Consider the following 27976-nt stretch of genomic DNA (forward strand, 5'->3'; position numbering starts at 1 on the left):
TTGTGCTATTTCTTTTGTGGCACAGTATTGACTGTAATAACATGAAGGGGGTGTCATAAACGGTTCATAGGTAAGTATAGCTATCTGCCCTTGCAGGCCATTGTAAGCCTAGCTAACTTTCATTTAGGTGCTTCAATTAACCTATCCCATTTGATATCAGATTGGCCTTATCCCTTGTGAGAATAACTGGGATCATGCCCATAGATAATTTGAGGGGATCTATGTGTGGGATAAAGCATTTATGAGATGCCTCTGTCCATTAGTAGTACAGGAGTAGTCCTTGGTTATATTTTCTATTACCCATCCATAGATCCAACTTGCGCTTGAATATGGACAGAGAAGAACTTTGTTTTATGTAGATGAGGAATATGTTTCGGAGCAGTGGTATTCTCTGCAAGATGTACCTATCCCTCCAAACAATTTTGTTGGTGTTACAGAAGAGGATTAGATCCCTAGACCAAGTATTTCTACTGCCATTTGCTTGCTGATGTACACTAGGTCCATCAGTAATCAGTTGGAGGATGCCTTGTATGACAGACACAAGTCAGAATACCAAATATAGTGAAAGGGCTTTGTGTTGGTCCATGTAGGATATATAGTTTAGGCCTTGTATTATTTTAGTAAGGTATCTCTGTGGGTGTTCTAGTTGTTGCATGTGTCTGGAAAGATACATGCCAAAGGGGGCATTATACTCAATGACTGGCTTAATGAGGGCAGAGTTTAGGGGGGCAATGACTTCTCCATATCTGGAGGCAATCCCTTTGTTTATAAGCTGCACAATATAGTAACAGACACATGTTGGTCAAAAGTTAGGTCATTGTCCACATAAGTTTCCAAATCCTGAACAACTCTGTCAACTCTTAGGAGCATATTGTCAATGTGATAGTTCCCCCAGCTAGATGACTTCCCAACAGGTACTATAACACATTTTTTGGTGTTTAGTTTCAGTCCATGATTTTGGCATGAGTTATTTGTTTGGGACAAGCTTTTTTGCAGGATGGCTAAGTTATTTAGGGATCAATAAATGTTCTTAGCTTGCAGTCATCTACAAATGTAGCAAGCTAGAGTCCTTTAGTAGGCTTTTACTATAGATAAACAGATTCCAAACAAGAGAAGTCCCAGCACTGAACCATGGGGGATACTACTGATAATTGATCTATGAAGGTAATTCTCCCATTTTTATCTCCTGCATCCTATCTATGAGTTGGATGGCAATCCAGCAGGTGATGTAGGGGTTTATTCCCAGTTTATTTAACACTTCTACTATGCCTGAGTGAAGGCTTGTTTCAAAAGCCAAAAGCTTTGGCTAGGTTGAGGTATGTGGAGTGTACTGTTTATCTTCATCCATTGCTTTGGTGACCTTTTCAAAAAAAATCAACCAGATTAAGTAAGCATGGCCTACCCATAATCGAATCCAAACTGAAATGAGTCCAGTGCTTGGATATTCCCAATGTCGTTACCGATTAGTTCCATGATAAGTCTTTCCATGGCTTTGCAAATGAGACTGGTCAGACTTATTGGTCTGTAATTGTCTGAGTCTGTGGAAGGTCCTGCCTTACAGAGCGTAATGACTGTAGTTGTTCTCCATTCATTTGCTTCAAAACCTGTAATGAGGCAGAGGGTGAACAGTGTTGGTGGGGGGGAACTAAATTGTGCTTCATGCCCTGAAAGGCGCACTACGATAGAAGAACCCTGTGCAATTAAAAAATAAAAGGAAAATCTCTGCTAATCCCTACATACCAAAAGAATGGCAAGGTACAGTCCCTCTTCTACTACTCCTCCCTGAAAGGCGCACCATGACAGAAGAACCCTGAGCAATTCAAAAATAAAAGAAAAATCTCTACTAGTTCCTACATACCAAAAGAACGGCAAGGTACAGTCCCTCTTCTACTGCTCCCTCCCTGAAAGGTGCACTATGATAGAAGAACCTTGTGCAATTAAAAAATAAAAGAAAAATCTCTGCTAGTCTCTACATACCAAAAGAATGGCAAGGTTACTATCTATCTGGATTTCACTTAAAAACTTGCCGAACTGGGTCTAAAGCACTGCCCGTCAGTCCTAAAGTCCCTTAAATGTAATACTTCCCCTTAAAATTAACTAACTAAAAGAATATGTCCTAAAAGAAACTAAACATCCCCTAAAGTTCTTACCTTGTAAGCAAAAGTTCTTACCTTGCAAGCTAAGGCTCTAGCTATCCTGTGGGCTGGCTAAACTCTGTATAAGCCTATCAGCTACTAGTTTCAGGTCTATATTATATTTTTGAAAGTTTCAAACATGGAACACCATATGGTCGACACCATATGAGCGATGCTTGAAATTTCAAAAATATAATAAAAAAATTAAAAATAAAAAAAACTATAGTTACCTAAATGCTGTAGGTGGGGGGCAAGCCCCCCTGCACCCCCCATGTGGGGGGGCTGCACTCCCATACCCCCGCTACTTTAATATTCCTACAACGAGATCACATTGCATTGAAGTAAAGGGAAAATATTCCTTACGGCAATTTCCATGTTACTTGCACGACATTTCGACATTTTGACCAATCGGGTTCGCTCAATACGCATTTGCCGTTTACAATTTTCGAACACGCATTAGGAACCCACTAGTTTCCACCACCCCCCAGCTAATGATACGAGGTTACTTATCCCTCTGTTGGAACCACCATTTTTAAACTGCCCCAGTGCTCCTGGACCCAGTCGGCAACCTTCCCTTAGAGTGGTATGTAAATTATTGTATATAGGCTTTATTTTAAAAATTAATAACAGAGCTTGTATGTAATTTGCCTCTGAAATGCTATTTGATTAAATGTGTTACTTCTGATGCAACTAACTGCTCAAATGCTCAGTTCGGGTAAATGCCCGTGAGTGAACGTACTGTTTATTTCTTATAGGCTCTATCTAGTGAGCGCATGTGTTATAAATGTGTTTAAATGTTCTAAAGTGTATTATATGTTAAAGCCTGATACTGCAGGGTATTCTACAGTCATAGACACTTTTAGAGTACAAACGATCATTGTCTAACAGATATAAATATTCCTTGTATTAATGGTTACAAAACCGCATTTAAAGGCATAATTGATGTATAATAAGGTGACTGCGTAGATTTCTGAAAGAGTTAATGGCTGGAGTTAGTGTGAAAATGTACTAACAGATATATCCTTTACTAGGTACAGTCCCTCTTCCACTACTCCCTCCCTGAAAGGTGCACTATCATAGAAGAACCCTGTGCAATTAAAAAATAAAAGAAAAATCTCTGCTAGTCCCTACATACCAAAAGAACGGCAAGGTTACTATCTATCTGGTTTTCACTTAAAAACTTGCCAAACTGGGTCTAAAGCACTGCCTGTCAGTCCTAAAGTCCCTTAAATGTATTACTTCCCCTTAAAATTGACTAACTGAAAGAAAATGCACTAAAAGAAACTAAACATCCCCTAAAGTTCTTATATTGTAAGCAAAAGTTCTTACCTTGCAAGCTAAGGCTCTAGCTATTTTGTGGGCTGGCTGAACTCTGTATAAGCTTATCAGCTACTAGTTTTCACCTCCCCCCAGCTAATGATATGAGGCTACTTATCCCTCTGTTGGAACCGCCATTTTTAAATTGCCCCAGTGCTCCTGGACCCGATAGGCAACATTCCCTTATCGTGGTATGTAAATTATTGTATATAAGCTTTATTTTAAACAATTAATAACAGAGTTTCTATGTGATTTGCCTCTGAAATGCTATTTGGTTAAATGTGTTACTTCTGATACAACTAACTGCTAAAATACTCAGTTCCGGTAAACGCCCATGAGTGAACATACTGTTTACTACTTATAGGCTCTATCTAGTGAGCGCATGTGTTATAAATGTGTTTAAATGTTCTAAAGTGTATTATATGTTAAAGCCTGACACTGTAGGGTATTCTACAGTCATAAACACTTTTTGAGTACAAATGATCGTTGTCTAACAGATATAAATATTCCTTGTATTAATGGTTACAAAACCCCATTTAAAGGCATAATTGATGCATGATATGGTGGCGGTGTAGGTTTCTGATAGGGTTAATGGCTGGAGTTAGTGTGGAAATGTACTAACAGATATATCCTTTACTAGGTACTGTGTCTCTTCTACTGCTCCCTCCCTGAAAGGTGCACTACGATAAAAGAACCCTGTGCAATTAAAACATAAAAGAAAAATCTCTGCTAGTCCCTACATAGCAAAAGAAAAGGCAAGGTTACCATCTGTCTGTTTTTCACTTAAAAACTTGCTGAACTGGGTCTAAAGCACTGCCAGTCAGTCCTAAAGTCCCTTAAATCTAATACTTCCACTTAAAATTAGCTAACTGAAAGGATATGTACTAAAAGAAACTAAACATCCCCTAAAGTTCTGACCTTGTAAGCAAAAGTTCTTACCTTGCAAGCCAAGGCTCTAGCTATCTTGTGGGCTGGCTAAAGCCCAACTCCGCTCGCCCTCGCTATGCTTGGGCTCCCTCCATGGCCCACCCTGCCCCCATATCCCACCCGCCCCCAGTACTGCTAAATTTATACTTGTATGTTCACACACCCTTTTCTTTACATCTAACCATCTCACACATCATCAAGGGTCACTCCCCTCCTAAACCCAGTCTTCTCCTTCTCTTCTTACAATACCCTGTTCAGACTATAATCCTTTATAATGTATCAGCTACCTACAAAAGTATCACTAACAAAACCACTACTCTTTTGCCTACTACCTCTAATGCTCACTCTATACCGCCATACCACTTATGAAAATCAGTACTATCTAGGATTCCACTACCCAAAGTACCAAACCTCTATACCAAAACTCTATTAGACAACACCTCATTTAACCACCCCCCTCTTATATGACTCCTCTTCCCCTGTATCCTGTCACCCTATTAGATTCAAAAATGTCAACTCCAAAGCCAAACACTATAAAAAACTAATAAATACACTTCTAAAACTCTTAGTCAGTCTACACTACAACCTATTACTTGATGGAGACATTCACCCAAACCCTGGCCCAACCACTGCTGTGGACACTGACTCCAAAGCTTTCAACCCCAATAGCAATATACCACTAAGCAGGCCCACTAGTTCACTCCTAGCCTTTCACCTAAATATCAGAAGTATAAACAACAAAATCCACAACCTATATGCCCTCTTAGATGTCCATTCCCCAGATATACTCTGTCTCACTGAAACTTGGCTAAAGCCCACAACTAAAGACAATGAGGTTCTACTGCCAGGATATAACATAGCAAGAACTGACCCCTGTACTTGAAAGGGAGGTGGGGTAGCTGTAATTTATAAAAATACACTAAACGTTACTAGAGAGCCCCTTCCACCACCCAGTTTTGATAAAGTGGAAATTCTTCCCACCAAACTACAAATTAACAAAAACAAATATATAAATATTGTCTGTATCTATATTCCCCCAGGCAATAACACTAACATCCTAGAAGACATACTCCACTGGTTAACCAACAACCACCCCCAGGAAACCATATGGGTTTACACAAATTATATCCTCCCCCACTAGGATCAGTAAACCCAATAAAAAAGAAAGCATCTTAGGCTGGATACTTATCAATAGTTATCCACATATGTATAAAGGTGGGACCCTCCCTGATGACCTCAATGATCACTCTCTAACCTATATCATCAGACATAAAACTGATGACCCACTCACAAAACAATTAGAAACAATAAGAACTTCAATCCCGCCAACTTCTAAAATGAACTAAATGCATGTAACTGGTCAATCCTAAAACGGCTGCCACTTGATGAAGCAGTAGTATTCTTTAATACTAAATTTCTTGCCATACTTGACTCACATGCCCTGCACGTACCATTAGAACTAAAACAAAAACTGCACCATGACTTACAAAGGATACCAAAGCAAAGATCAAACTTAGAAATAAAATATGGGCCACCAGACACGACACCAAAGCCCCTCTAGACCATCTGCGATATTGGCAGCTTCATAATGACACAAAAAAATCCATTCTGCTAGACAAAAAAAAACACTATTATAATCTTCAACAAAGACATCAAAATAAACCTCAAAAGTTTTGGGCAGGTATAAATAAACTCCTCCATCCAGGACAATCCACCACTCCTACCCCTTCCACTTCTACCCATGAATCTCCAAAAGAGATTGCCAACACCTTTAACCGCTTTTTTACTGAGACTTTCCAGACCCTTGCTAGCCAGCTAACACCCACAAGCACTAATTCTATCATAACCTCACCCACTGCCCATCTCCCCTTAAGTTTCCAACCAGTCTCTATCTCACTTATCCGATCCCTGCTTAAAAAACTAAAACCGACCACCCTATCTGCAGATCTTCTACCTGCAGAGTACCTACAAAAAGCCGCAGATGTCATAGCTTATCCAGTCTCAATCCTGATCAATAGAACCATATCTGAAGGTGGCAATTCCACAGAACTGTCAGATTATAGACCCATTGCCATACTTTCACCACTGGCCAAAATAATGGAGAAATGTATTCATAAATAACACTTGCACTATCTCATACACAACAATCTGCTGGCTAACTCTTAGCATGGCTTTAGGCCACACCATAGCACCTCCTCTGCCTACCTCTCTTTCTCCAATGTCATAAATCATAACCGTAATAGCAACAAACTATCCTCAGCCCTATTCCTCGACCTATCCAAAGCCTTTGATATGGTCAACCACTAACTACTCACTGCCACTTTGAAATCCATTTCCTTGAATAGCCATGCCATTCAGTGGTTTCAATCCTATCTGAATGGCAGACAACAGGCTGTCCTATGGGAGGGAAATGTATCTACTCTACTACCCCTCACCATTGGAGTTCCCCAGGGCTCTATCTTAGGACCTCTTTTCTTTTCAATCTTTATTAATGACCTTGACTCTACCATTCCAGATGCTACATGCATACAATACGCAGATGATTCCACGTTGAACTGCTCAGCCTCTACCCCATCTGACCTGAATACGCTATCCCAGAAAACATTTATCACAGTTGTGAACTGGCTCTCATGCCGTCGTTTGCTCTTGAACCCTAAAAAAAAACAAACTACTACTTTTCTCCCCTACTCACAGGTCAACACCACTTTCCTTTACAATTTTCTCTAAAATGGAACTGTTATTTCCCCCAGATAACCATACCAAACTCTTAGGGGTAACTATTGATAATAAACTTAAATTTGACATGCATATCAATCAATCCATTAAAACCATTAATAAAAAACTGGGCTCCCTATATAAAAATAAACCTTTCCTTACCCCGCTAGCAAGGACTGCCATTGCCCGCACTCATCTTCTCTCCACCCTTTTCTATGCCACCTCCATTTTCACTAACTTGAAAAAATCTGAACTCTGCAAACACTCAATCTGTTAAGATCACATTGCTAGGTTTGCCACTGGCTCTACTTACAGGGCTCACCACTGTCAAAGCCTTAAACCTGTAGGATGGCTAGAATTGACTAGCTCACTTCAGTACAATCAACTTGTAGTAGCCCACAAAATTCTCAACCAACCAGATAATACCCCTGCACTTAAAAACATTATTTATCCCACAGGAACACGAGGCCAGTGCGATCTTCTAACAAACTACTAATTCAAACACTCAAAACTAACAACGCAGCTGGTGACTCGTTTTCTAACTCGGTATGCAAAATTTGGAATTCACTTCCAGCTGATCTAACACTAGAACCATCACTAAACCAATTCAAGAAAAATCTCAAGTATTTCATGACACACTGGCTTTGCCCCTGCCAGAATCCAGACTAACTCCTCCCATATTATAGTATACGAAACAGTATTTAAGTAATACCTAGCTGCTTCTATCTGATTGTAACCATATAAGATTCAGTTATATCTGACAAGAATTGTTTTTAATGTTCATGCTTAATTTCATTGTAATGTTTTTAATGTGGACCTTTTCTCCCCGGGCCTCCGCTGAAAATGGACATGTATCCAGTCGGACTATGCTGGTCAACAAATGTAAAATAAATAAATAAATACATATTTAAGATGTATCCAAGGATATTGTCAGGACCCACTGGTGCAGTATGTTTAGCTTTCAATAGTAGTTTTAGGACTTAGTCTTGTGTGATAGCTAGAGACGAGCCATTTTCAGCTATGTCTTGTGGGACAGACAGAGGAAAGAGAGGGGTAAAGCTTGAGCGGAACTTATTGGACATTAGGTCTGCTATATTTTAAGCCTCAGTGTATGTAACATTGTCTACAACCAGCGTAACACATTGCTGCATTGTGCTTCTGAGATTCTGAACACAACTAAAAAAAAGGCTTTGTGATTGTTTTGGGGTTGGGTAACCATTTTAGCTTTGAACTTGGCTTTGGTGGATTTTATTATACTCCTGATTCATTTGTTTATTTCAGTGATATGGGTGTTGTCATTCTAGGAATCACTCTTCTTACTTTTGTTGAAAATTCTCTTCCTTTTATTGTAAAGTTTGTGGGGTTGTTTCTGGGGTTTACCCTGCTCTTGTTGCTGCAGGGTATAGCTATATCTATGTAGGTGTTTACATGTAGCTATAGAGTGGTGGTATATGTTTCTGCATATTCAATGGAGTTAACTGGGTTTGTTTGGGATATGAAGTTTGCCAGCGTATCACTTTGGAGTAGGTATTTTGTCTTAGAGAAATTTCTAAAGCTACCTTGGGTTGAAGGGGTCTCTTGTTTCAATTCAGCACATAGATTCAGGTTTGCTCTATATTAGTTTATCTTAGGTTATTTTTGACATTGCCTTTCTTGAAATTTTGCTTATTCATTTATTTTTTTAATTGATTGATTGCATGATTGATTTGTTGTATCCCACCCGCATTTTTGAATGGTGATGTTTCTTGTTTTTGGGAAGGAAGAAGTGTTTTTGTTTTAGAAGAGGTGCTCATTTGGGGGATTAGGATACATTACAGAGGGATGGTGGGTTAGCTTTATTTATTTATTCATTTATTTATTTTAGAAACTATTTTAATTTTGGCCAAATATTTATTTTTTAAGTAGATTTCACATGATTTTGCATAAGGCTTTAGTGGATTTAGAAATCAGATTTGAATGAAGTTTCATTTCTTGTCAGAGTTATGTATTTAGGCCTTTGAGAATAATGTGGTATGAACCAAGACCATCCTTTTGAGCTTGGGGTCTGGATAGTACTTACAGTGTGATCAGTCTAGATACTAAGGGTATGTCACGCAAAATGTTGCTGGTACAGTGCTTCAAGAAACATGTTCATGACTCGAATTCTTAATTTTGCAGTCATGTGTTACCTTTTCTTATGAGGAATGTTTCATTTATTTATACAGATTTTTCATTTCATTGTAATGTTTGCTTCTGGTGACAGTTGTGTTTATTGTGGAAGGAAGTAACAATTTTATGTCATATTAATATCTGATACTTTTCTTAAAGAGTGTACTTTTATAGACAGGCAAGTAACAAATCCAGATAAAAAAATCAATCATTTGCAACAATGCTTAAAATCACATTCTTATAACCATACTATAAAGATAACCATGCAGAAACTACATAAAACAGACATTAATAAGTAAGCAGGGTCCAACCTAGCAAAAATTGTGCAAATCACATACTCTTCAACAAGAGTTGAATGTTGCATGTTCTAGCAGTTGGATTTTCTAATGACTCCACCACCACCACCACCACCATCACCCTGACCCTGCATTGCACAGTTCTAAAGAAGTCCGGTTATCTTCTTCCTAAGACTAAGTTTAAGTTCATAGTTTACATTTCCCAATAACTCATACAAAGAATGCTGCTAGGAACTTTTTCTTGATGTTGGTACAGAAGGGGATTTGGAATGATATCTACAGTTCTCAGACTGCAGCATGATCTATATCCCCCTTACTAATGTCATTTTGTTATAATGTGGAACCAAGCGTACCTCTCAACAGTACCTGATTTTGCTGCACATTCCAGATTTTTACCTCATATTTTTGTTCTGTCCCTCATAAAAATGTTTGATTTTCTAGTAAATCATTGAGTATTACTGTCAGTCAATAATGGCAGTTATTAAGGGTTTCATATTTCTTACTGTTAAATATACCTATTGATTCAATGTCTGTTGCTCTATTACGTTTTTTTTAAATTGAATTCGAACAATATTTAAACATTGCCTGATTTTGAGCATTTGTCCACCCATAAGTTTTTGGCTTATCCAGAATTCTTGAGCAAAGAAGTTAAAAGATATGGAACCCGGTTCCATAAAGCATTAAAAGGTGCCAGTTATTAACCAGTATTTAGAAATGCCTGTGTCTTCGTAATATCACACTATACTGCCAACCTAGCATGGTCATGAAATCTCTCTTCCTACTACTATTGTTATGCCGTGGCCCCATACTATATTTATAGGTTAAAACACATATTGTTATTTAGTAAATAAATGTAAGTAAAGAAACAGTAGCTATTGTGACTCCTGTACCAAGTAAAGACTACACATATGCTCTAGCTAAAATGTAAACAAATAAAATGCATGTACCGTGAGTCCTGTACCAAGTAAAGACTACACATATGCTCTAGCTAAAATGTAAACAAATAAAATGCATGTACTGTGAGTCCTGTACCAAGTAAAGACTACACATATGCTCTAGCTAAAATGTAAACAAATAAAATGCATGTACTGTGAGTCCTGTACCAAGTAAAGACTGTACCAAGTAAAGACTACACATATGCTCTAGCTAAAATGTAAACAAATAAAATGCATGTACTGTGAGTCCTGTACCAAGTAAAGGCTACACATATGCTCTAGCTAAAATGTAAAAAAATAAAATGCATGTACTGTGAGTCCTGTACCAAGTAAAGACTACACATATGCTCTAGCTAAAATGTAAGAACATAAAATGCATGTACTGTGAGTCCTGTACTAAGTAAAGATTACACATATGCTCTAGCTAAAATGTAAAAACATAAAATGCATGTACTGTGAGTCCTGTACCAGTAAAGACTACACATATGCTCTAGCTAAAATGTAAAGAAATAAAATGCATGTACTGTGAGTCCTGTACCAAGTAAAGACTACACATATGCTCTAGCTAAAATGTAAGAACATAAAATGCATGTACTGTGAGTCCTGTACTAAGTAAAGATTACACATATGCTCTAGTTAAAATGTAAAAACATAAAATGCATGTACTGTGAGTCCTGTACCAAGTAAGACTATACATATGCTCTAGCTAAAATGTAAAAACATAAAATGCATGTACTGTGAGTCCTGTACCAAGTAAAGGCTACACATATGCTCTAGCTAAAATGTAAAAAAATAAAATGCATGTACTGTGAGTCCTGTACCAAGTAAAGACTACACATATGCTCTAGCTAAAATGTAAGAACATAAAATGCATGTACTGTGAGTCCTGTACTAAGTAAAGATTACACATATGCTCTAGCTAAAATGTAAAAACATAAAATGCATGTACTGTGTCCTGTACCAAGTAAAGACTACACATATGCTCTAGTTAAAATGTAAACAAATAAAATGCATATACTGTGAGTTCTGTACCAATTTAAGACTACACATATGCTCTAGCTAAAATGTAAAAACATAAAATGCATGTACTTTGAGTCTTGTACCAAGTAAAGACTACACATATGCTCTAGCTAAAATGTAAAACAATAAAATGCATGTACTGTGAGTCCTGTACCAAGTAAAGACTACACATATGCTCTAGTTAAAATGTAAAAACATAAAATGCATGTACTGTGAGTCCTGTACCAAGTAAAGATTACACATATGCTCTAGCTAAAATGTAAAGAAATAAAATGCATGTACTGTGAGTCCTGTACCAAGTAAAGACTACACATATGCTCTAGCTAAAATGTAAAAAAATAAAATGCATGTGATGTCAGTCCTGTACCCAGTAATGACTGCACATATTCTCCATGTAAAATGTAAATAAATAAAATGCATGTACTGTGAGTCCTGCACCAAGTAAAGGCGACACATATGCTCCACTATTACTTGTAGAAATCTGAAGATAAAACAGTGAATAGCTCACAGCTGTCCAGATTTTCACAGAATGTCATGATTTTTGTTTCATATTCTTGGTTTGTTCCTCATAAATTTGTGATTTTCTGACAAATCACTAAGGAGTGAAGTCTGTAAGTAAGAACATACATTTGTATTTCAGACTTTATGTCCTTCAGAAAATGCATACTAACACAAATCCTGTTATTCTAGCAACTCGCTAAGTTTATAAAAACAATATTTAAAATTGTCTCGATATTCGGACTTTTGTTCTCACATTATTGTTGGCTTTGCACAGATTTCTTGAACTAAAAGTTTGAAGGCTATGACATTGTATTAGGAAGGTGAAAGTCATAGCAAAATAAAATGTTTCTTATTTGTTTGTTTTTTTTTGTTTTTTTTTTTTTCAGAATGAAGCAAGTATCTTATAGAGAGGAAACTCTTATTGCAGAATGCAATTCTAATTGTAGCTGTTCAACAAAAACATGGGATCCAGTTTGTGGACCAGATGGCATTGCATATGCATCCCCATGTCTTGCTGGCTGTAAAGCATCAAGTGGAATTGCAAAAAATGAAGTAAGGGGATTTCCCATTATGTGTTCTTGAAAATGCTGTATTTTTTTAATAGTACATCAATATTTTCCACCTCAATACTCACCGATGTGGATTTTTCCTATCTTGAGGTCAGAATATTAGGCATGCCTAAAAGTTAGCCACTCTCAAACTGAAAATTTGCCTTTTGCTCATCTCTGTCTGGAAAGCAGTTTTTGGGTAATGTGTCCAAGGAAAGGCATTTTGGTGCACAACCATGGGTTGTCAAAAAATGCATATTATGTATTGCAGTCTGATTCTTTTATTACCCTAGAAAGCACATAGTGTGACTTTTCCTTCTTCTTACAAAGTAAGTTGTGCAGTAACATTCAGAGCATCGAGAATGCATAGTGAATTAAGAAACTGACAAAGTATGCATTTTGCAGACAGCACTGTGACACAGAAGGATAAGACAGCTCCACGGCAAACAGGGCTGAAGCCTGGCTATGCAGGTGACCTGAGTTCAATTAGAAGCTTAAGTAGCCATAGGAGGTGACTGAGGGAAGGGGAGTAAGCAGCTGTTGCCAACTCACCAATCCTAGAGAAAAGGGGGTGGCTTGCCTCACCAAAAGGGTGACATACAGAGAGAGCATTAGGTGTTAGTGGAGCTAAAGCCATCTGATTCTGCACAATCATGGTGTTTAACACCAGTAAGCTGATGAAAATTCAGCAGACAGAACCATGCTTCCTCTCAGGATACTCCAACAGGCAGCTTGGCAGAGCCACAGAGAGAGGAGGTGCTGTCTGTTGGGAGAGGCTAGGTCACCCCCCAAGACTAACAAGCTGGTCCACTCACTACCACCTAGTTGTCATACTAGAACAGATAACCAAGCAGGAATACCAGGTGGGAATGGATGCCTCATAGGGTTCTTGCCCAGTCCAGTGGTGCCCAACACCCATGCTCCAGGATTGAATGGACCTATTGGGTATTAGTAGTATAGCCATTGGGCAAGGTCCAGGGGGGGCAACAAAAGTGCATATTGTGTGAAATGATTGACAAACTGTGAAGATGCTGACTTTTCAAAGTTGTAATATTTTTTGAACGAACTATCCTTCATGTACAGCATGGCCACCAACTGTGTACAGTGCTACAACACTATACAAGAGCAGATGTGCAAACAAGACAAAATGCATTCTGGCACACTCATTTGCATACTCGGCATTTTACATAGGAAAGAAAAATGGTGATCATTTTTGCTGAAAAAGTGCATAATTTGTAGTTGCAGTCATCTGTGTACAACCTGCATATTTTCTGGTGAAAAAAAACTAAGATATGATATGAATGGGTTTGTTGACAACTATGACCCAGGCCACTATTTCTACACCATTTTCTCTTCACTGCTTGCCAACCCTCAACTATCCTATTATTAGGTGTCATAGAGTGACCACCTTTCAAACAACCATCAGGGTTTTCAAACTTGACCCCTATTTCCTATTGTATCCTACAGTAACCCTGTCCCATGTTACTGCCAGAGTAGCTCTCATATCATCTGATGTATACATCCTTCCACATAAATGTCACCTTGACTACAGTGCAAGGCAGTGCTAAATAATGTGCAGGTGACCCATTGCTTAATTTATATAGTCTCCTAGGCTCAGCTAAGAGCCATCAGTGCAGTGGGCATAACAGCATCCCTCCACCAGAAAGGATGAATTCATATCAAATATGCCTTCTTACTCTTCTCTGCTGGCTCCACCATCTCCTGGGACATTAATTAACCCTGGATTATCTTGGTCATAATTTGAGCTTTATATACTTTGGCCATGGAAACAACAACCAATGCCACTTCTGAAATGAATATGGAGATGATTCATAAGGAAATCCTGTCCACATAGAAGACAATATAAGAAAGAGAAACTATCAGGGTTTTCGTTTCCCCAGGACCATAGCATGAGTAGGTCAAAAGAGGCGGCCACCCCTGGCACGATCTGCAGGTCCCGATGGTTCAGGAGTGCAATATCAGCATTGTTTTATTAAGCCACAAGGGTAGAACATCTTCACAAATGAATGTTGATGCCACAGTTATGGGTTAGATGAAATGCTGAAGGATCTAGTGTGAGGTGAGTATGTGTGATAGTAATTGTAGCAAGCTACTCTTCGCAGATTTAGAAAAGTTACTTGTAGCGGTTTTAGGAAGCATCTTGCTACAGTTGAAGAAGGTTAATTTTTTCAATTTGCTCACTGAAGATGGTGCAGTTTGGTTATCTGGAAAAGACACTAGGTGAACTAGGGATGGTTCCAAATTTTCCTTATTCTTTCATTTAAATTATAAATATTAAAAGGATGTTAGGATCATGGGACAGATGGCATGAGCGACACCATGCTGAATTAAGGAAAATGTAAGCTTCAAGTATGTGTACCTCAGTCACTTTCTTTGCTAGACTAAAGGACAGTATTGGTCTAGTTCTTTCTTTACATATTTATATTCGCTGACTGAGATAATTTAACTGAGCTGTTAACCCCTTGTCTGTTCCACGTATAACATTAAAGAGCAATATAACAATGTAAACAACACAAAAAGAACACTGTAAACAGTGAAAACAATATAAATAGTATAAACAGTACAAAAAAACAGAATCTGTGTATTTAGAGGAGATACAACCAAATATTAGAAAAGGATGTAGGGTTGACATTTCTGCTGTCTGTTGACATATCTATTGGCTCTTGCTTCCTCACTCCCCAGTCCAAGGGTACATTATTCTTACTTCCATCCTCCTTTGTGGACACCATCTGTCTCACCTAACAAATTTTAATATGAAAAACATTAAAATGTCAGTTACACGCCATATAATCTTTGACCTTATTGCACACATTTAGCTCTGCTTTTACTTCCCTCTGCTTCATACACAAACTTGGATGTTATAACCTCTGCACTGAAGCGGGCATTCATTCTACTAATGTCAGTGTCTGTTTAAAACATTTACACACAGCAGCACCAACATGTATTATCGATTTGTTCTTTTACTTGCGTTTTGTCTTATTTACAGTTTTTACTGCATTAATTTGGAAAAAGCCGAAAGAAGAATTTGGAAGATAATCCATGGCCAACGTCACGTAGCCAGAGCCCACAGCTTTCAGTGTACATATATGCTGCTCATCACTATGTGAGCTCCCTTTGCTCCTCTTCCACACCCACCACAGGCATCCCAACCACTTCTTGTTCCCAAGATGGCTTTTTAAAATTCATTTCTCAAACAAATTAAACATTTATGTTCAGTGATCTGATAATAATCAGCCATATCTCCCATGCCTGCGTAACATAAAAATGCTTTAAAGCTGCTACAATCACCTCAACTTAAGCCAAAAAAAATTCCTAACACAAACTGGAAAAATTTTCCTAAAGTTAAACAAAACAAACATTATGGTGCTAATAGTGTTACTGTCAGCTGACACTGAACTTCACTCCGACCAGCTAAAACACTCTCGCCTTTGGCTTTCTAAATGCAGATAGTATAAATAATAAATTCAGTCCAGTTCATACATGTATTCTACACCATAACCTTGACATAACTGATATTTCTGAAACTTGACATAAACAGAAATGTGCTTCCTTAAAAATCAATCATTACAAACACATCCACAAATATAGACCTGAACTTAGACTTGGAAGCTGTTACTTATTATTACTCTTTCTTTACCTCATCCTCAATAGTGAATTCTCACCCAACTGGCTTTTGACCAATAAAGCAACAAAAGAAAAAATGTTGCACTGTCACTTTAGCTTTACTATACAATCTGCCCCAGCTACAATCAACAATCTTTACATCCTCCTTAAGAAGAGTTATTGGAAGGGTGGGGTGATGGGGTAAAGTGCCCTGGGTGCAAGTAGTTAGGGGCACAAAGGACACTTTAGTGTAAGCACTGATTGACCCAAATCGGTTCCTACTGTACCATTAAAGGGCTTAAGCAGACATGATTTGATTGCTTAAAGGAAAAGGACTCCTTGCACAGCAACAGTCCATGAATTTATTTTTGTGTGTGTGTGTGTGTGTGTGTGTGTGTGTGTGTGTGTGTGTGTGTGTGTGTGTGTCTGTCTGTGTGTCCACATGTGTCAATGTTTGTCTGTGAGTGTTTTTTCTCATTCAAACCTGAAAATGACAGAGCTTTTTCTTTGACTTGATTTGAGACCTGTTGGTGGTCCTCAAATGGCACAGGGCTGCCAAAGAAAGGGTTTCCAATAATAGTTGACAGCTTAGCCATGTTACTACTCTAAAAGGAGGAAAACCTTCATGAACTAAACCAACTCTGTGATTCATTAACACCTACACTAAGTGTATATCGTTCTGACTGGACAGACAAACAAGCATAACTCACATCTTCTTCCTCCTAATTTTATTTTTCCTATTGATTTTCTTGCAGTCTTAACTATCAATGGAGATTCTTAAAGGTTACAACAAAGTGTAGCCAACATGTACACTTACAGTAATCGTTCTGAGTAAGTAGAAAGCATAACAAAATGTGGTAGGGATGTTCTTGAATACAGATTGTGCACACTTAGTGTAGGCGTTAAAGAATCTAGCTCCAAATGCAATTGCAATGGGTGAGGCTTTAACTTCCTAGGTCCAAATAAATCAAAAATCATTAGCCACATAACTGATTTTGGTCTTTATCAGTTAATCTCTGTACCAGCTAAGCACACCTGGAAATAACATAGTCAGTCCTCCCTAGATTTAATAATCACAAAGTATAAAGAATTAAAACATTGAAGCACTTCTAATTAATAAAAAACAAAACATTTTCCAAGTCTTCTGTCAAAGTTGAGGAGCAAAAAAAAAGTCTTCTTTATAAACTGTAGCAAGTCACTTGCTACAAATGTAAAGTTACATGCTACAGTCTAAATACTACACATGGAGTGGTGAAGTGCTTCAGCCCTGATTCAAAAAGCAGTATCATCCTTCATTTCTGAAAGCCAGTACTGCCTCTACAAAACCGAGAGTGCTGAAGCACGTCAGCCCTGATCACAACTGCACTCCTCCTAGGTGTTAGGCATCTGCTGATTGCACTCCAAGACACCTTGCATCTGGGGCAGCTGTCCCCTTCACACAACCTCTAGTATGCCTCTGACTCATGCTACATTAAATTCACACTGTCTGCAGTCAAATGGTGAATTTGAGAGAGCAGTCCAAACAGTTAAAAAGATATCAAGGCAAACTGATCTGCATAAAGCTGTAATGGCATAATGAGTTACTCCACACCATGTCACCAGAGTAAGTCCTTCATGACTTACATTTAAAAGCAACTATGTACTGACATGCTAAAGTTTATTGCCCAAATTTAAGCCAAGAGTACTTCCATGCTATGCTGTAAAAAGAAAGAAAAACTTCATAAAAAAGTTTCTAATCTGTTTTTATCAACCGAATATAGCTCCAGTGATGTTGTCTGGAGTTTTGTTAAATACTTTTTTATGAGGTTAATGTATTTATTTATTTTATGTCTGTTCATTTGATAAATTAACATTTGGTGACTATTTCCAGCCATGACTTGGACCACGATGGCTGAGAAAAAAATCAATGACAATAACAGGCATACACAAACATTTGAAAATACAAAAGAGACTTTATAATTATTATATTATAAAATCCAGCTCTTGACAGTGCACTAGTGTTGTTGTTGTTGTGTCTTTCGGCTTTTTCCTGGTTAGTGGTCGCCACTGCAGAACTCTGGTCCGCTAATGATTGGCAGTAGATTTTTACATGCTGAGTTGCCGGCTCTGATGCACAACCTTCAACAAAGGTACACCCATTCATGCATGTCTCCACACAGAAGACGCTCTAGCTGAGAATCGAACAGGCCAACGTCTTACTGTGAGGCGACAATGCTACCGCAGCACCAAATAAACAGCAATAAGTGTGAGATAAAATAATAAGTTGATCATAGCAGCAGTAGAAAGTGAAAAGGAATAAAAAGTAATTATTATATAAGAACATGGATGTAACAGAGAAAAGCTGAAAGTGATTCAAGTAGGAGAGAGGCATTTGATGGGAAGAAGAAAGTTCTACTTTACAAAGTTACTGGTAACATAATTGTGGTATGTAGAGATTTACTCTTAAAAAATTGTGAAATTAAATATTTCAAGCAGAGGTTTTGAAAGAATGTAAATGGGATGTTATTGTATTTGGAGAAATTAAGTAAAGTTATAAGGAAAACAAAAACCTGAGTCTCTGAAGCATTCACATTTTGCTTTCCTTGTCAGTCGTGCTTTTAACTATTTCTTGAATTCAACTACATTATTTATCATTCTTAGACCATTTGGCACCCTATTCCAACAAGATGGTGCAATAAATGCTCTATGTATACATATCCATGGGAATGTTTTCCAAAACAGTGAAGAGGCTGTCATTTTGGGAGGTTTAAAATTTTTATTGTCTTCAGTAATATTAGAAAATACCACGTGTTTTATAAAATTCCAACATTTCTTTTCTATTTTGTATGTGTTGAAAACTATTTCATATAGTTTAGATAGGAGTTTAATCTCTTTTCTCTGTAAAAATTAATGTTCTATGTTCAAATAATGGTGGACATATTGCAAAACAAAGCAAAGCAAAACTTTATGGTCATTCACACTGTACAACCAAAATATGAATAGCTGAACAAAATTACATTCCTTCTAGCTCACTCATACACAGCACAGGCCATTTCAACAAAAAGACAAGCACGTAAATCACATAAACAAGATACACATATATAACACCGAGTCCCAGTCAATCAAAGCTCCATCTCCACATTGGTAAGACCCAGTCCAGTTCCACCAATCCAACAAAACAGACATTCATAAGTCCGAATCAGCACACATCCAAGCTGACAGTTGGGTCTCCACCATCTGGCCTTGTCCAGGTCAATGACCACAGTCTCCACGATCACAGTCTCCATCCACCATCCACTCCTACACCATCCTCATCTGCACCAGCAATGGTCCAGTTCCAGTTTTACAAACCACTTGAATTCGGCACAACGTCCTCCAATACCATCCAGCACTCGGTCTCCGCTATCCACTCCTCCTGGCTTGTCTCTCCACACACAGGCCTGAACAGACACGGCCAGGCCAGCCATCCTGCCACTCCAAACACTCCAAGCCACCTGAGCAAATCCCAACAGTCCACCGTCCAGCCGATCCACTGATCGACCGACACTACAGCCACCTCCTCTCTACACTCGATGACCAGTGATCCAGAAAAATGGTCCAACTACAAAAAACAGCAACAAAACACAAAATGAACAATGGGAGCTGAAGAGGCTGGTGCTGTACAAGGTGCCTCCATCTTACGTATTTTATGTTTTTCTATCATTTAAGGATATTTGTTAACATTTTTTGCAAACTTCTAGTACTTTGAATTAGTATTCAATCATTTGAATATATTTCATAATTCCTCATACATGTATCATTTGATAAAATTGTACATTTAAAAAAAATAAAACCAATATCAAAGATTCTTGTGCTTTTCCTGGAATTAATGAAACTTTGTTGCATTGCAGTAAATGATTTTGTGCAACAAAGCCATGGCCAGGATGATGATTCGGAGACAAACATACCATGAGAGGTGTATGCTGGGCATCAGAGCTGGCTGCTGTATATGCTAATAGCCATATAATCAGATGGTACTTAGCAACATTAGTAAAATGAGTGATGCTGTGTATGCAACTGAGGCAAATCAAGATGGCAGAATGATTCAGAAATATATAAGGTGCACAACATGGCGCTCTACCATGGAAATATATTAGATAGTGCCACAATACTAGTTAATGTGTATCTGCAAGAAGCTCTTATTGCATGCTTATCATTTCATAGACTACATAACACTGACATTGTGGACTGGTACTATGTGGATAGGGACATCATGCAAGACATTATGGACATATGTCGGCCTCATCTGCAGGCCAGTGTGAGTCATGGAGTACCTATCCAGCAGACATGAATGTATGCGTGGATTTATGTATATTACCTACAGGGACCTTTTAGCAACCAAATATGGACACAATTGGGGATTCACAGGCATCTACCCCAATGATACTCCATCAGTTTTCTATTCCATGCTGCTGATGCCTATGGAGGAGAAGATGTGGTTCACATGTACCACAGAGGAGTCAAGCAACACTAGCACATTTTGCTGAGGACTGGTGGCCATAGACTGCATTCACATTGAAATGATGGCTCTTCATTTGTGAAATGGAAAGAAAGTATATGAACCAAATGCACCTACATTGAAATACAGACCCTTTGTTATGGAACTGGGAAGAATGTGCATTAACCACAAGGGTTATCACTCCATTAACTGCTAGGTGATATGTAATACAGAGGTTATCATCTATAATGTGTCTGCAGGTACCCATTCAGCTATCATGGCTCCAACATTTGGCAAATCTGAGACCTGTAGCAATGATTTGTAGGGGGTGACTTCCCACAGGGGCATCTTATTGGTGATGCCAGATGGATGTGCCTTGAAGCCCTGGCTGATGAGACCTGTCAAAAATACAAAGAATGAAGCAGATCAGGAATACAAGTTTGCCCTATTAAAAACAAGGGTCATTGTATAGCATATATTTGAGCTACAAAAGGCAAACTTTTGCTGTCTAGATGTATCTGATGGTGCCCTGCAGTTTGATCCTGGCATGTGTCCAAAATTGTTTTCAGTATGTGCAGTGTTAGACGATATCATACTTATGAGGCAGTCCCAACAGGTGGGAAGTGTCAGCAGGAGCAGTCCCCAGCATACCAAGCAGTGGAGGCTGAGCCAGATGAGGAAATGGTGGAGGATCCAGCAGCAGGGGATGAACATGCCAGATGTAAGTGAGTGCAGTATGCTATGGCACTGACAAAAAGGCAGCAGCTTTCACATAACGTTGGCTCATAAAAAAACAGATATATTACAATAAAAGTGAGGCATGTAAATCCAACACCAGGCTGTGAACACCCATACACAGGTTATTTATACTTTGGATCAAACATAGGCAACCCAAGTAACAAAATTCAAAGGTCACGGTACAGGAAAATGTATGAATGCTGATGACAATGAAAAGCAAGACTTATGTATAGGGGCCTTGTGGGGATGTGATATGTAAAAGGTTTTATGAAGGGCTGGTGTTACTGGATGTCTGCATGTCTGCAGCACTGGGGGGGGGGGTGAGTGTGTGCATGTTCTAGGACACAACCTTAGCAGTGGTTGCAGCACTACAACTTGATCAGCTCCACAAGGCCAATGCTTGTATTGTAGAGGGTTGAGTATTTCATGCATGCACTTGCCCATTAGAGCTGCTGCTGTCAGAAGCTGCAATGGTCATACTACTGCCCTAGCTAGATGGCACCATATTGTATGACTGTGAATGATGTCCATTACTAAATGTGCCATTGCCATAACTCCAGGGATATCCTCTCCTGGCTGTAGTCACCTCGACAATGGATGTAGCCATGGAAGTGCTACTGCTGCATGAGCATGTTCTAAGCTGTCCATGGCCACACAGGCCACCATTCATGGAGGTAACTGGAGTGGCTTTGTGGACAGCACCTAACCTACAGCAAGTGAGCATGAGAGGACATTTCACATTCTACTATATGATTTAGACTGTTAGACTTAACACACATATTGTACAGGAACTCCCATACATCATCTTTCATACCTTACATTAGCCTTACTATCTCTAAAATGGCTGTGATGTTACTAGCCTGTGCCTTCTCCATGATGTCCTTGCAGGTATGTTAGACTTCTAACACTGAAAAAACAATGTTTTGAGAAGGGTAGTAACCATGCATCCAAAAAGCACCAGTACCCACTCAATGGGGCTACTGGGAAGTTCTGAAAACTGGCCTGCAGGCAATTCCACATTTTCATGACTGACAGTATTCCCAATAAGCTGTGTCCCCCTGGATGTTATGTGTCTACTGGGTGAGCATGGGCACTGAGTCTATGTCTGTGGTCTGTAAATTGAATCCAGTGGTTACATTCCCTATTTCAAGCACACATACAATCCAAATTCCTGTCCATGCCAGTTTATCCCCACCGCCAGCACCGCCATTATCACCATCAGAGGTTGAAGATCCTCCATTGTCAGGCTGTGGAAAATCCACAGTGGTGGTGTCAGATAAAAAGTCACCCTTGAACACAACAAAGTACAGTACCATATGTAAGTATAATCCAGCACCAGAAGGATACATAAAAATCAGATGAAATGATAACAATGCTTGCAATGTGAACAGTTAAATGCTGTACCTCATGCAGGTGGGCTTGCAGATCGCACCCAATGTTTCTGTATAACCCAAAACAAATAGCTTTATTAAGTTGGCCAGTGAGTTATGGGTCAAGGAGAGTTAAGTCTACTGCTAGAGAAGAAGTCACTACATAGTTGGGGTATCTCCAATGGATATTTTTAATGCTTGATGAAGTTGTGTGCCAATTACCAGCACCTTAATATGGGACCTTGTGGGGGCCAGACACTCCTCTGTATCTGTCAGAAGTGGCTTAACTGGTGGCCCACCTCCTGTTAACATACCTTCCTATGCCAGATGGACAGTTTTTTTTTCTACAGCATGGGTAATATCAGTGGCCTTTCAGTGGGCCATTTCATACATATGGTCCTGACCACCTACAGCATTAACATCTGCCACAAGATGTTTCAAGGCATAGTCTTGCTAGGCCAAGTTGGCAGCATCCTACACAAAGAGCCATCAGCCATACAGACAGATGACCTGAAGGAGCACCCCATTCTCAGCCTCAGAGAACTTTTCTTTCTGAATGGCTTTCTCCATAGAGTCATCACACTTCTGCTTCCTATCTTTCTTAGGCATTGCTCTGTAGGCATGGAAAATAGTGGTAGTAACATGTTGTCATGATTACCGCAGGTGATCCCTTACCACACTGCTATCCCCCTTCTCCATATACCATGCTGGTTGTGTGTGTGATATTCAAATTTGTCTGTTCAGACAGTCTACCTAATATCACGCCCATAACAGTACTGACAAAAGGTCCTCCACACTGTGACAGCCTTAAAATTTCTACGCACCACTGTGAAATGAGCATTCCTCTCTTTGTTGCAAAGACTTTACACTTATGCTATAATTAGAAGCTATGCAACAGGCAAAAGGTTTGTCACAGAATGCTACTACTAAGCCAGCCTGAATGTCTTCACACATGGTCTGAGTACTTGTAGCCAGGTAAGCTTCCTCTTAGGTATAACACTCCATAACACTCCTTTAACATGGCAACTGGCTTTGTACTACCACTCTCCCTTCATCTGTTCAGTAACTCTTGAAAGAAATGTCAAAGTTACTGTATTATGTGGTTAAGTATCACAGCAGCTACCAGTTGCTATACTTGAAAAAGTCAGGCTGAAAAAATAGCACATAACTAAGAAAAGCTGTGATACAGCCTGGGAAAATATGATCGATAGACCACGATGCTCTGCCAAAGATGGCCTGCATCTGTCTTATGAGCTTCGGGCAAAGGCTATTGCATCCCCCCATAATGCCTTTTTTAGGAATGGTGATGAGGTCAAAACTACCAACATAAAAATTTCAACAAAACACAAATTAAAGGTCATGCTGCTAAACGCTAGGAGTCTAAACAGGAAACTGCACTCATTGCAAGCATTCTTAACCCTGGAAGATGCTGACATCTGCGCAGTCACAGTAACCTGGTTCAAAGCTGTGGAGAGCACCCCAGCCTTATCTGATTACTCATCCTATCATACACTTAGACCCCAAACTGTGGGCAGTAAAGCCAAAGGAGGTGGAGTTTCAATATAAATTAAAGACATCCATACCTCCAGGCTGGTCAAACAGTATGGCGCACAGGAGACACTCCAGGTGCAGTTAACCATTGACTATACCCCTATTTAAATCATAGCTAGCTACAGGCCCCCAAATTTGACTCAAGATGTCCACTCTGCCTATCTGGATCTCTTCGAAAATATGAAGAATCAACCCTTTACCGTGATCCTGGGTGACTACCCAAACATAGACTGGAAGAACTACTCATGCCAGAACACAAATGCCTAGAGATTCCTCGATTTTGTCAATGTAAATGTCTTAGAACAGATAGTTGATACCCCCACAAGAAGAGGTGAAAATAACTCGGACTTGGTATTGACCAACATGAGTAGCCACTGCAGCATCCCTGCAGTATTATTCTCCCTGGTAAGATCCAAAGTCACCATTTCCTTCAAACCCCCCCCCCCCCAGCTAGGGTCAAACAAAAAAACTTCTCCAAAACTGATTACAGCCTCTTGAGGGATGGTATAAACAAGTTCACAGCCCCTTCCTCCTCCATAGGAACTGGTACCAATGTTCAAAATTACGCCAAAGTACTGTACAAGCATTTATATAGATGCATGGAATCAGGAATACCCGACAGGACAAAATCATCTTCTACAACGAAGAGTAAACCTGTCTGGTGGACATCTGCAATAAATAAACTCTATAACAAAAGGAAAAATTGCTGCCTAGGACCAAGAAGGAGCAGGTGCCCATTGGAAGCAATCTCTCCTTAGCCTGAACAACCAAATAAGAGCACAACTGAAATCCTCCAAAGCAAACCTCGAGTCCAAATTGGCCACATCTACTAGAGACAATCATAAGGCCTTCTTCACATATGTTCGCAATCTCAAAGGAAGCACCCAGATCTGCTCAGAACTGGTTGTCAAGGACACCACAGATGCTGCAGATATAGCCAACCTGCTGGCTGACAGATTCAATAAAAATTACATTTCTCTGCCCTCTCCATCAGTAAATCAGGACATCTCTAGTACCAGCCCCCTTCCACATATATATATATATATATATATATATATATATATATATATATATATATATATATATATATATATATATATATATATATATATATATATATATATATATATATATATATATATATATATATATAAGATACTCCAACTGCAAAAAGAGAAATAAAATCTGGGCTAAATGGAGATCTACCAAATGTCTAAATGCCACCAACAAGGATATTCTTAGAGACAAAAAGATTTCTGCCTACACCTTCAACAAACCAATCAACAAATTCCCCAGAATAGCAACTCTAACCTGATCCCTGATGTCTTTAATAACTACATCTGCAATACTTCATTACCTCTCTGAGGGCAAAATCCCTGCTCTAGGAGGACCATCTACAGAACTTTGCCAACATGATTTTAGGCCATTCCATAGCACATCTACTGCCCATAACTCATTTTCCTCTGCACTATTTATTGACCTGTCAAAAGCCTTTGACATGGCTAACCATAACCTATTGCTTGACCCATACAATGGTTTAGATCTTATCTGGAAAATAGACAGTACTTTGGCATAACAGTCTGTCTTCACTACTACTATAAAGTCTGTTAACAGAAAACCACCTTATATATACCAACCTATCCAAAAAAACAACCTCAAACTCTCCACCTGTTATAATAGTATAGCTAGATTCATCACAGTTCCCCTTTAAAACTCACCACTGCCTTGCTAACCTCAAACAACTTGGATATAGAACTGAAAAAAAGATACTCTTTTTTTCAACAATTACTTATTACAAGACCCTGTACCACCTAACAACACCCCTATCCTGACTAATCTAATTAATTAATTATACTACCTAATTCTAATAGCTACACCTCTTACTCTCTAGTTTTATTTTAGTTTTATACAATAAAGCTAACAATCACTGTTCTCAACTCTCAAACACTGCAGGAAAAATGAATCAGCTCCTGCTGAATTATCTACCATCATCTTCTTTCTTACTTTTTTAAAAAACATCTGAAAACTCACTGGCTTTGTCCATGTACTAACCCACACTGACATCTTTTTTTTCACTTTCTATTCTTAACCTATCCCCTACTGTAACTGTTGCCTTCAAATCTACTTACTTACAACTCCTACCTGTGTAATGATAGAATATTATATATTATTTTCCTTTATCTAAGACTTTGCTCATACCTTTGATGTGTAGTTGTAGAATTGTTAATTTTAATTTTGTAGAATTGTTTTTTTTATTTTTACTAAAAATTATTTAATATACAAATTTATTCTTACAACTGTTCACTAGACCAATACTACTCTGTATTTGTGATTTTACTGGTTCTATACATTGTTAACTTTTGTGTTATTCATGTTTGAGTTTTCCTCTCTCTCTACTCTACTGAAAATATATACTAGCAGAGCTAGTCAAGCCAAAAAAAAATAAAAAATAAAAAAAAATAATTTATAATATATATATATATATATATATATATATATATATATATATATATATATATATATATATATATATCACTGCCCTCTCAAAGGCAAACAATGCGCCTGCATGGGACCCAATAACATCCCAGACTGCATCCTACATGAATTCAGGCAGGAACTTGCAGCATCATTAGGCGCCCTATTCAACCAAAGCCTGAGTACCAGCTTCATCCCAGCTGAGTGGAAAACAGTCACTGTCATTCCTTTGCACAAAGGTGGAGCATCCAACAATCCGGGAAATTGTAGACCCATCAGCCTAACTAGCCTGATCTGCAAGGCCATGGAATGGATTATCATGGACCTCATTAACAAGGACATTGGCAACCTCCAACCATTCGATCCCACACAGTTTGGCTTCATCAAGGGGAGGTCATGTCTGTTAAATTTGGTCAACTTCTTTGAGACAGTCACCAAAGCCATGGACAAGGGGAAGATGGTGCACACTGCCTACCTTGACCTGGCCAAAGCCTTCAACACTATTCCCCACTCAGGCATAATAGATAAACTTTCTCAACTAGGAATCAATCCATATGTTACCAGATGGGTAGCAAACTGGCTCACTGATAAAACCCACCTAGTCAAAATAGGGGAAGCCACCCATAACAAGTGGCATACCCCAGGGATCGGTTTTAGGGCCTCAGTTATTTGGGATATACTTTTCTGAGGTGCAGACCAAAACCAGTGGGCTATGGCTGACCACGTTTGCAGATGACTGCAAGCTGGGCACTGTCATCTATTCCACTCGTGATGTGGACATCCTCCAGGAAGGTCTCACCCAAACAAATGACTGGTTTCAGAAACATGGCCTCAAGCTGAATACCAAAAAATGCATCATCACCCCCTTTGGGGAGAGTGCTGTCACCACAAATTATCACATTAATAACAATGTCCTAAGCATGCAATCAATCATGAGGGATTTGGGTACCAAGGTTGATAGTAACCTGACTTTTGACCACCATGTTGCTTCCATTGTACGGAAAGCTTTCTACATGGCCCATCACACAAGTAAGGGTATATCGTCCAGGGTCAAGAAGTTCATTACATCCCCTGTATTCTTCCCTTATAAGGCCCATTATTGAGTACAACCCCCCTTTCGGCATGTACCTCGAAAAGCACATGCAGCAGCTGGAGAGACCACAGAAGTTCCTCACCAGGAGAATCCATGGCCTCAAACATCCACCATACAGAGATAAGCT

At 38.9% G+C, this 27976-nt stretch overlaps 1 protein-coding gene across 1 annotated transcript in view; it reads left to right on the plus strand.

Moving 5' to 3' along the window:
* The window catches only part of LOC122815361 (solute carrier organic anion transporter family member 1A1-like), a 418921-nt gene that overhangs the window by 309925 nt on the left and 81020 nt on the right, over positions 1–27976 (plus strand). Inside the window, exon 11 of the mRNA XM_044087816.1 lies at positions 12381–12546. Coding sequence (XP_043943751.1) covers positions 12381–12546 — 166 coding nt within the window. The remainder of the gene's footprint in view (positions 1–12380; positions 12547–27976) is intronic.

Source organism: Protopterus annectens, chromosome 11.part0 (genome assembly GCF_019279795.1).
Source record: "Protopterus annectens isolate FY-2018-M chromosome 11.part0, PAN1.0, whole genome shotgun sequence".
Classification (NCBI taxonomy): domain Eukaryota; kingdom Metazoa; phylum Chordata; order Ceratodontiformes; family Protopteridae; genus Protopterus; species Protopterus annectens.